Genomic DNA, 12,263 nt, shown 5'->3' on the forward strand with positions numbered 1-12,263 from the left:
ACCTCACATTTGTTTGTTTAAGTTCTTATACATATGATGATGATTCATGTAACATCAACAACTTAAAAACACTCCTAAACACAATACCTTTTTGACAACCATGGAACATCAACAACTTAAACATATGATAGAGTCATGTAAATATGACATCAACACCTTCAATTAATTAGTTGGTATCAAACAAGTGGTACAAAGCTTCACAAGCAAACTGATATAAATTAGACAAGTATTTTTATACTAATGAAACTTAAAGATATACATAAAGAAAAGACTTACACCATATAATCAGAAACCACATTTCATTGAAATGTTGATACAAGTTACAAAGTGCTTATGGACTTTTGATATTGAATCGAAATGATGATGAATATTTCTGTGATGTCAGTTTCATTGTGATTGGGCTTCATGGACTCAATTAATGCTTTGACTTCCAAGCCCAATTTTATACATATGTAAACATTTGGGCCATAGAAAAATAGTCACCCGAAGCACTGGCTTAAAATGTCTTGCTTTTTGTTATCATCGCAACAAACACATTAACAAGAATTATAATTTCTATTGGGACTCATATGCCAACTGAACAAACTATCAAGGATAGTGAGGTTGCTTCCAATATACACCTAATCCCAACAATTATCATTGCAACAAACACTTTAACAAGAATTAAAATTCCAATTTCATTAAATTCGTTTGAATTTCGCAAACTAAATGCACCCAAAAATTTATTTTACGGACAAATACCATAAAAATCAATGTTTTCGCAAACCAATTAAAAACCGGGTCGTCAAAATCAATTGATTAAGAATCGCGGTTGCAGATGGACCACAAATGGCCGGTTATCTAAAAGCAGGACTGATTTAAGGTCCTCCTCTATTGTAACAGTGATAGCCTACTATTAAGTGCTCATGGAGGTTTAGGTTTTGTTTTATTTAATAAATATATAATTGACATAAAGAAGGTTTACAATAATTGTAATTGACATAAAGAAGGTTTCGGTTGGCTCATGATGTAACATGAGGATTTGAATGCATACAAGAAGTCGTGTCGTGATTTAAATATAAAAATCAATGATGGAAATAGAGGTTAAAGATAACGTGTCAACGATTTAAAACACAATGAATTGTCATGCATGTTACATTACTTAAAGGTTTAAATTAAATAGGATACAAACAAATAGGTAATATATCAAATATGAAATACCATCACATAAAAAACTTAAATCTACTTTCTGGACCATTTTTTATTATATAAGTTAAAGAAAATAAATAAATAGAATGTCAATTCTCATATCATTATCTGTTAATCTTTTTAGTTTTTACATTTAGGTATTGAATCATTTTAGAAGTTTTTTTACAAAAAGAAGTGCGGGAAGTGAAGGTGTAACTCCATTAATCCATAATTTCTCCCTCTTTCTATTGTGTAGGTGCGTATGTACGTCTGTAGGTACGTATTTTTTGTATATGTGTATGCATGTTTGTATGTGTGTAGGTATGTAGGTTTGAATGTGGCTCGGTACGTTTGTATGTTGTAGGTAGGTTTGAATGTGTGTAGGTACGCATGTATATGTGTGTAGGTAGGTTTGAATGTGTGTAGCTAAGACATAAATACAAACAACCTACATACATTTAGGTAGCATCATAAGAAAAGAAGTGAAATTATGGATTAATGGAGTTACAACTTCATTTCTCGCACTTCTCGCTGTAATATCACTTCTCGCAAGATCCATTCCCTTTACATTTACATCAATTTTATTATATAAATTTAAAAATAAATAAATAAATGAACACATGTTAAATTAATATTAATATTTCTCTGATTTTATCTGTTACTCTATTAGATCTTTTCTAGCCACATATAGAAACCCTAATCCTATGGATGAATACCTTACAACGTTCTTTACAAAAAAAAATAATTATGTCGGTTGGGTGTTTAATATTTCAATCAGACTCGAAAACACTAAACTAAAACCGAAATGAACAGAATTAGAATAATAAACGTTTTTTTTTATAAATAAATTTTAAGTATTATAAGTCTTTTCTATTCTTGTAAAGTTTTTCCTAGTTCGATTTATTCAAATTCCAAATAACCCGAATTAGAATAATTATTCTTTTTGTAAATTTCAAGCTTTTCTAAATTTTCTATTTTTGTAATTTTTTTCTTTATTAGATTTGTTAGTAGAACATATTAAATTTAAATTCAGTTTTAAAACTTTCAAATTTGAATAACATGAATTAACCGAAAACCGACCCGACAAAGCTCAATTTGAGTATTTTTTTTCGCACAAGTTCAATCTAATATCATTCTCGGGTAAGATAAAACTTCGTGAATTGAAATTTTTTGGTTTCATTGTTCAAAACAAAATTTTGTTACGGAAGGTGTGTTAAATGTCACAATTTTGCAATCTTTCTATGTGGACAAAATACCTTTGTCATCATGCATTGAATTTAAAAGCAATCAAATTTACATTTTGTTGCACATATATAAATATAAATCCCAATATCAAACAATGCAGGTAATCAATAACCAAATCCTGCATCAACACCTTATTCAAACAACCTTTTGGTTTCTAAATTGATCCTATAAAACCTTTAAATATAACATTGTATCATTGTAAGTTTGTAACATTATCCTTCAAATGGTATCCATTCAAGCACATCCTCCGGGACCAAAGCCTACCTTCCCGCCCGCCACGTCATACACGACCGCCAACGTCTTCTGTTGAACATTCCCAAATATCCCAATGTCCGAATCATCCCCGTTAGCGGCAAATGCTAAGCACACTTGACTAAGTCCATTTGCATAAAGAATACCTTGTGGTGCAATATTCACAATTGTATTCCCACCCCACACAATACTTATTTTTGGTATTGCAACTGTTTGATATTTACTTAAATCGTAACAGGTGTCAAGTATAGATAACGGTTTGGTTAACGGGTACTTTGACATTTGCGCTCTAAACGCCTTAGTTAGAGCTGAGTAGGCGGTAGGAGGGAGCCGTGTGATCACGGTTCCCGAGTCTATAATAATCCCTGATGTCTTAAACAATGTTGGACTTATAGGTAGTTTGGTCCCACCTACGGTTATAGCTGTTAGAGTAAGCCCGTAGAACGAACCGCCTCGTGAGCTAGTTGAAAGTGGTGTGTATTTAATGTTACGAACCGGACTACTTCCAAAAGTTAAGTAACCCGTTGAGCTAGACCGTGACGGGAGACAATATGAGAAAACCTTTCTATACTTGCTTGCGGTTTGTGAGATGATAGATAGCTTCTCGCGGCCGAGCCCAAGTAGGCCCGCGGATTGACCAAAGAGCCCTTGGTTGTTTTGACCGCACCCGAAATAAAAGTCATTGACTACATCTTTTGGAGTCAATGTGAGTTTCTCTTTTCCCAAGAAACCAACCGAGAATGACGAATCACCGTATTGGATACCGTACACACATGTGGACACACTGCAACCGGGGGTGTTCCCGGTTGCAGGAATGAGGTCAGAACACGTGGTTGCACCACATGAAATATTGGTGTATGTGGTGGACCCGGAGGGGGTGAATATGGGGTCTTGTTGGTCATAACATGATCTTGCACAAGGTTGGCATTGGGTCCATGTTAAGTCGCTTCCCGTGTCGAATATGAGTGAAAGTTTCTTGGGTGGCGTGCCTAAGCCGACGGTGACAAAGTAGTTACCCGAGCCGATGGTGGTACCGGATTTTGCGGGGATGGTGGCCTTGGAGCCAAGTATGTCTTTGTTTCCATTGTTGATGGCTAGCCTAGCTCTTATTGAGTTAACTCTAGACTGGTCATGGGTTAATATTTCTTCCACTGTTAAGAGTTTAGATGTGTCTTCACTTAATGTAGAGCATGGTCCATGTTTGTGAACCACTTCCAATGACCCCTTTGCTCTCTTGTTACCTAGTTCATAGAGTTAGATCTTATTTAGTAAATTTTTATAAGTGTATAATCAATATTACAACATCCTAACATGTCTAATAAGATACAAGAAAGTTTGACAAATTATATGTTTCATATGTTACGTGACCTGACCCTAATCAGTATAGTCACCTTTATGTGAAACAAGCTTAAGCACCGAAACAACCCCGAAAGTTGATTATTTTCATGACATTGTCGTGTCGTATCGGACATTGACACTCATAACATGATTTGAGGTCGATTATGAGCTAAACCTAATTAGATTCCAATCAAAACCATCCCAACAAAAACCATATAATATGAATAAAAGGAAGGCCCCCTTTCCATGTGATTCTTCAATAAAATTAGCATACAATACAAAAAACATTTTTGTCATACTTTAGTGGTGACAATATATTATTGTCCATGTGCTTATGATATTTTTATGCTATATAATGTATTAAAAAAACTTAATTTTATACATCGTAGACTAATTAGTTAAATTATCACTATTTAAGCATAAAATACATTTTCAAATTAGAATTAGAAGGTTGATGAATCATGGTTAAAATCTTATCATTTACGCTAAAATATAATCTTTAATCATTAACACCCTAAATAATCTATTACTATAAATTATTTGAGAAGGAAGATCTATAAGTGTCGTAAAATTTTGACCCAAACACATTTGAGAATTTATATCATTTCATACTGGTTGCGACTCATGTATCTTAAGCTACAAGTATCACACCGTTTAATATCTACACACTCTATATATAATTAGACATGCGTAATTAGTTATCGCTTCAATATATATATATATATATATATATATATATATATAATACACATGATAAATCAACATTTTTTAGTCCATTAAAATAAGATATATGACCGTAAATAATAAAAATAAATAACTTTATTATTTTGTATGTATTTTTCAAAATAATAAAAGTGTATTTAATAATATTTATTTATCAATCTCTCACCAAATAATATTAATATTAATATTAATATTAATATTAATAATGAAGTAATAATAATAACAACTTGATAATAATGGTGGTTAATGAAAGTGTGTTGGCAAAGAATTAGTGATGAACGAATAATCTACTAGTGGTGGTTGCTTAATTACCTATCTAGGGGTCCATTTCTTTCTTTCATTTCGTGCAAAAAGGAAACATTGAAAGAGACTAATAATATTTTATAGAAAAATAAAGTGATATTTCATCAATGTTTAGAAAAGTAAAGTAATTTTTACTAGCCATGATTTTTATTTTGTTATATACAATAAAATAGAAGCTACATAAGTGGATAAAAATGGAGACCTTCCATGGTTGTTATGTACCTTTTATTTGACCATTTGGCAATTTTTAGTTAAATTAAGCAATCTTTTTTTTTTCTTAAATTTATTTATAAAAAATTATATAAACGTCTTCAAATTACAAATGAAAAAAAAATTGCATCTTAATAACCTTAACATGTTTCAAGTTTTCTAAATTACAACATCAAATAATTTGTATTAACAAGGACATATATTATGAGGTAATCATAAACCTAAAAATAACGATATACATAATTCGTAAACAATGATTATAGGCAACGGGATAGGGATAAATGCACGGTCTCATATCTGTCTTATATACTACATTCAAACCCATACGCACAAATACATTATACCGTTCTTGTAGTTCTAAAAATATATCAAACGTACGCGTGTCTATATATATCCAAGTGGTATTTGCTAACAACACATAGACTGTTTACATTAATTTGAAGTCTTTAATCATGTACTTACAAAGTCACTAAAATTATCACTACGAAATTTATTTAACTTGGGAGAAGATTTTCACATAAACAAAATATATTTATTTAGAGAGAGGTAATATACATGTTATAGAAATTAAAACCAACCTGCAGGAGATGAGTCACAAACAGATGATGGTAAAAGAGAGGTTAGTTTCAGGGTATGATAATGGTGGCCGGTTTCGTCTTCTTGGCTTGTCTTCAAAGCAGATTCTGTTGTTGCTGCAGTGAGAACAAAGAAGAGGTAGCAAAAAGAAAGAAGTAAGATGAGAGATAAGTGGGATGACGCCATTTCTACTCTCTCAATAATGCTTCTCATACTCCTTTGCTCACCCTTTATTTATAATCATTTAATACCACCTCATATTTCAAACTTCCAACCTCTTTTAGTTTGCAAGACTTTTATATTTTTAAAAACTTATAATTCGTGTCAAATAATATATAAAACACGTATAGATGATACTTTTTATAATTTTCCATACTGATTTTGACATTATATTCCTGACTCACCCCTCTCCCAAGAACACCATCAATGAAAAAACTCATCACTATAAAAAAACCTTATTGAGTCAAGTTTTAAACTTAAGACCTTAAAGATCCATAGTCTTAACCATTATTTTCATACAATTGAACCAGAAGGTCAATTACACGTAAAGGTGATACTATATTGGGTACATAAAGATTGAATTAAAACACCTTAAATATTAATGTTTTAGGTTATTATAGTAGGTATCAAAAAATAGTAAATTTTAAAAATAAAAGCAAATTACATGTAGATGTGCCTAATTCTCATAGTGGTGCATTTTTATGCGAACAAGATTTGGTTGTCTTTCAACCATCCACATCACATCCACTAGGATAAACCCATCATTTGGATATTTACATTCTTTATCATATATATAAACAAAAATAAATGCAATAAAAAGACCTAATTTCATGTGAAGTGTGAAAAGCATATTGGGATTGGCATGTGATGTAGAGATGTATACAGAAACATAAGTGATAGAAGGAAAGTTTTTGAATGAGAGTAATTATTATGTTGCTGATTTAGATTACGAAAATGTTTTTCTTCCATGTTTGCATATTGTTTCGTATTCTTCTCTATTGTTGCTTGGTATTGTTTATTATTACATAAGCTTATTTTATCATTTCGTTGTCACATCGTTATAATATGATGTATTATTATGAGTGCATTATGAATTAGGCAAACATTTATTATCATTTCTTTCGTTATCATAATATGTGTGGATCAATTGGCAAGAGTTTCCCATACTTGAGTGTACATTTTAGGATTTCAAATAGTGAAACCATGTTATTAGGCAAGCATGCTTGGTCATTTGTTTAGTTATAACTTATAATATGTGTGGGTTCAATCAGCGACACTTGCCTATGTTTGTGTGGGTTAGGATTTCAATTAAAGCGTTAGGCTCAAAATTGTTTTTCAATATGTTTTGTTCCGTATGAAAATTTTTATGTGTGTGATTATTGTCTTACCATTGATGTGTTTTCTCACAATATATGTGAAATGTTGTTAATTAAACAAATATATGTGAAGAGTGAAGACTGATGCACCAAGTAGGCGAGTAACGAAGACAAAGACAACGACCAAAGAAGCCAAGTATATCATAGCTATTTTTGTGTGCATTTATTAAGAATATTGATCAGTTATAAAATAGTCATATTTTTAAATTTAAATATATCCTTGTTACGTAGTTAACATAGTTAACATACGCATGATTATCGCTAGGTTGTTAGGTAGCCTCCTAATGGTTAAGAGGTAGCCTTAAGTCTAAATGGTTAAGAGGCCACCTCTTAACCATTCAAACTTATTACTACCTCTTAACCACTAACATGTTATGAATCTTTAAGAGGTAGCATATTAAGGACTATTAAGAAGCTACCAAACAGCTGGCTCCCTTAGAGCTTTAGTGCCCAATTTGGAAGTTGCAATCATATTATCATGAACCATCTTGGTCTATCTTAACAAGTGCTTGAAGAGCTTTGGTGCTCAGTTTGATGATCTAGCACATCTCTAATCTTCGTGCGTGGTTCAAAGATTTGTGTGAGATTTATTTTGTGATCTTAAGTCTATCATCATGTCTGGATTTGACCACATCAGCCTGCTAGAGATGTGATGTGGGAATGCGGTTCGAACTTAATAAGTTGTTATCTTCACATACTTGTTATTGATTCTACCAAGTCAACTGTTCAGACTTATTTCATACCTTTTTCTCACGAAACTCCAACTTTTATTTTATTGGTGTGTATGAGTGGTTGACTCATGAGTGCGTGATGGGTGTGTGTTCTTATTTCTAAAAAAACACGGTTATGCATAGACTAGCATTAATAATTGCCTCACAAGTGAAAGTGTGCAACACAACCCTTACCTACTATAAGTATTCCCAAAGGAAGGCTTTGCCTAACCTTTGACTTTAGTAAATGTGCGGTTTAAGACTGATCTCAAACTCGCATTGCACACCTATAAATTCAAGTTCATAACGAGACTTAAACATTCATCACTTAAAAACTATATCAAATTTAATAGCTTGATACCGTCGAACTACAAGCCAAAATGTGTAAAATAATTATTTTGGCATGTTTTGGCAACTATGTTGCCCATATGTAATTAAGGTGAGATTTGGGAGAAATATATTTTTAGATTATAATTTTTTTATGAAGGGATTATATTTTTAAACTATTATTTCTTAAATACAAATGTATATCTTTATATTTGTAAAATTCATCAAACTAACTTGTTTATATGTCTTTATTCTTTTAATCACTTATCTACAAGTATGATGTACAAATACGCATGTGTATGTTATATATAATTAATTAAAATTTGTTAATTTTCTTCAATTTCACAAGAGACAAGAAAACAATGTGACTTTATTATTTTCTTTTATGTAAAACCTTTATAAAACCAAAGTATACAAAATATAATTGTTACATGGGTTTTCGCAATATTATAATGTACACTAAAAACCAAAGTCGGTTTTATAAAGATTTGTTAAAATAATTGACTATGACCGAAATGAAATTTAATATATGTCGTGTTATCATATTATTAATTATATTTTGTTTTGGTTTTTTTATTGGGTTTCTTTTTCCTATTTTATTTTCGAATATAAGTTCTAAATATTTTCCGCTTTACAATGTTTTATACTGTTTAACATGGTTAATTTAACTTTTTATTTATTTATAAACGGTCAATTCGGATCAATAACGGGCCACTGAACCACTCGATTTTCTTCATTTCACACTTAGGATTTAACTTTTTTTCTTTTTCTTGATTTTTAATTTTAACTTTCTTTATGCAACACATTCTTTTGTTTTAATTAGCTTTTTATGTTTGTTTTTAAATCGTAATATTAATTTTACACATACCTTGTTTTACTCTTGAACTCAATAACCAAAAGGTTTATAAAATAGATTGTGATGACTTATTTTTCACAATGGCATTACGTTCACTTCAGGGATGTCTGGGAGCGCAACCAGACATCGGGGGCCGCTTCAGGCTCGTTTTCGATTTTAAACCGACCCCACTGTATTTTTTTAACTCACAACACCATTAATAGATTAGCCCACTAATATCGGACCCATGTTAATTCAACAATCGACAACATTTTGCATCATACCACAGATAAAGTACGATGGAATAGGATCTACAATCTGGAATCTCGAGCTTGATCAGTAGATCAAACAACTAGTAGGGGCCGGGTTGATTTTTAATCAATCGAATTAATTGGCAATTAGTTGGCACTTGGGTAAATTCAATTTGGGGATAATTTTCATCATTCTATTTATTTAAAATGTAAATTCTACTTATATATTGAAGGATTCAATGCATTGATCGATTTTATAGTAATAGTTTTATAGCTTTATGATTATATTAGTATTATTGATCTTTGGGGAAAAGATTACATATAACATATAAGGGTCTTTTTTAGTAGTCGTTTGAAGTAATCTGAAATCTTGGAGAGGGCCTTGGCTCACTTAAATTTCATAAGTATTTAAGTCGTGTTTATTTTTAGCTACATTACCATGTAACTATTATTGAAAATCAACACGTCACAAATTACCCCATTGCATATTTATTAAGAAGTACATTTTTTAAAATTGTCGGTACCTGCAGACTCAATCGATGAGTTCCTTCCCAAAAAAGGCATTCATTTACATTTGTGAAATATGAAAACACGTATAGTCATCTCTTAATCAATTTAAATTTACGGACACCAATTATTAATGAGATAAAGATAGACTACTAGAGATGCTTTTACGCAACATATATATTCATTTTCATTCATAATTCATGATTATCCTTTCTCTTTCTTTTTAAATTAATTAAGAAACAATACTTTTCCAATATAAAAACGTCTACATTATTAGTTTCTTAATTTTGTATTATAAGGTTCTATGTAATGTTTTGAAAATGGGACCTAGATCACGTGTTTTATAGTTTTGCTAGCTCAATTGCTTGGTTTAGTTTCATAACCGGATAAATTGTTCCAGTTGTTTAGTCATTTGATGACCGAAGTCATTCTTTAATAAATGATTACTATGAGTCAAACTCAAAAAAATTTATCAATCAGTTTTTTTCCGTTAAGGTATAGAATGATTTTTTTAAGCGTTATTTTCTTTAGCGGTCCAAAACCGCTTCAAATGACAATATATGTACTAGTGTAAGAAAGTAATAGTAAACTATTGACAGTGCAATACATGGGTCTCCTTATTCGCCAACATTCATATAAGTAGTAGTTACACTCAAGTGAGTGGGTGCAAATTCCTGGTTCTGATTTTATCGTCCTATGTGGGTGTTTTTGTGTTTACATGTTGATTATCCGATTGTTCGATAATATGGCTGATATTGTGAATGGACCTTAATAAGCAAACTTGTGCCAGTGATCCATTGCATCTCATGCTAATGACTCAAGTACCATGACCATTGTGACTATGAGATTAAAAGGAACAGAAAAATGATATCTTATTAAACCGTATTGATGTTCGTGAACTCAATATGTTTGTTGGCCACCCAAATGTACGAGTACTAAGGTTACCGAAATTGGTGACTTAAAGTTACTCAATAACATTGTGTTATCCGATGTCTTTGTGACTTTGTGTTCCTTACTACTATGTGAATCTGTAATTTATGTACAAACTTGCTAGGGAGAATAAATTATAAGTGTTAAAATATATGTTTGAAGTCAAAGCGATGGTTTGTACTTCATTGAAAAACATGACAACTCTTTTAAGGTGTGTTTTAGCACTATTAGTTTAGGACATTAGAATTTAGATGTTGTGTTAGAAGTTGGGTTAAGTTTTTTCAAGTTGGGCCGGTACTAGTAGAGTAGTAGTCTTGGATAAATAATGGGCCTAAAGCAGCATTCAAGTGGTGTTGGGCTTGAAGCTTAAGTGAATTTTATTAGAATTTTATTTAATTTTATATATATAGTAGTCAAAAAAACTTTTTATGGCCATTTTTTGATGTTTTATATAACAAAAATTTCACTCATTATCCAATCTGTTGGTGTGATGGCTTGAAGTTTCTTCTCTAACACACTAAATAACTGTATTTTTTAGGTTTAGTTTTGTGCTCTTAATAGATCTAACTGATATCGATCAAATTTGTGTCGGCTCGTCATCGCAACGCTCGTGTTTTTGTTTTTAATATGATAACGTGACGAAACTTTTCTTTTTCTTTGGATGTAGTCCCGGTATCATAACAAACGTAGCCGATACTGACCAAATCGTGTGAACTCACCGTTGTAATGTCTGTATTTTACTAACCGAATGACAAAAGTGCAGTATTTTCCCACGAATTAGTAAATTAGATAGGATTCCTTTGCACATAATAAAAAGTTGCGGCTCATCTTCGAAGTATTTTTGTCTTCTAATGTTTTTCTATTAGTGCTTCCTTCATTCCTTATATTGAGTATAATGACGTGAATCAGGCTTTAATGGGTTCTAATATGTAATGCCAAGTAGTCCCTCCTCCGTTCTAGAAGTGCATTGTTGGGATTGGATTGGAAGGCCAAGTGGCCCGGGTAAGGTTATTTGCTTTACATCAAATTAAACCACATGCTTCACCGTTTTATTTTATTTATTTATTTATTTATTATTATTATTATTATTTTTAGTGTATGTGCTGGTATAGTGGTATGAACCTAATCGATACCAACTGAATTAATATTACTGTGGTTGCTACCTAATTTTACTACAAATTGTGATGAATAAGGAAACACGATATCATAAAATAATACTCCATAAGAATAATATATTGGAAAGAAAAATAAAAAATTTGAAAACTGATAACTTGATAAGGGTGTGTTTAAAGTTGATAACTTTTGGGTAGCCTTCGTTCATATGTCAAAAGATAAAAATTTAAAACCCTAATCATATGCCAAAAGTAATGAAGGACAAAGTTTAATCACTCTTGTTTTCTTTTTGCAGGTAATAACCATCCATCGATTTTACTTCATATTGATATTGTAATTGTGGTGGTGGGTTTTAGTAGATAAACTAAAGGTTTTGGTCACCATTCTGGTCGAATATCAA

The 12,263-nt window shown here is 31.4% G+C and overlaps 1 protein-coding gene across 1 annotated transcript; it reads right to left on the reverse strand.

The window, feature by feature from the left end:
- Positions 1–2,411: 2,411 nt before the first annotated feature.
- LOC143582657 (aspartyl protease family protein At5g10770-like) lies at positions 2,412–6,057 on the reverse strand. Its single transcript, XM_077065179.1, has 2 exons — positions 5,817–6,057; positions 2,412–3,905 (listed from the first exon to the last, which is right to left on the reverse strand). The coding sequence occupies exons 1-2, from the start codon at positions 6,025–6,027 to the stop codon at positions 2,647–2,649; spliced, it is 1,470 nt and encodes a 489-aa protein (XP_076921294.1). The 5' UTR covers positions 6,028–6,057; the 3' UTR covers positions 2,412–2,646.
- Between the last annotated feature and the right edge of the window lie 6,206 nt (positions 6,058–12,263).

The sequence above is a fragment of the Bidens hawaiensis genome, unplaced genomic scaffold (genome assembly GCF_021521415.1).
Source record: "Bidens hawaiensis isolate Kalapana, Puna unplaced genomic scaffold, B.hawaiensis_p1.1 tig00001511_1, whole genome shotgun sequence".
Taxonomy (NCBI): domain Eukaryota; kingdom Viridiplantae; phylum Streptophyta; class Magnoliopsida; order Asterales; family Asteraceae; genus Bidens; species Bidens hawaiensis.

Coding starts and splice junctions, on each gene's coding strand:
- LOC143582657 (XM_077065179.1), bottom strand. CDS start 6,027: ATGAGAAGCATTATTGAGAGAGTAGAAATGGCGTCATCCCACTTATCT. Junction 3,906..5,816: donor TTGTGACTCATCTCCTGCAG/GTTGGTTTTAAT, acceptor TCTATGAACTAG/GTAACAAGAGAGCAAAGGGG.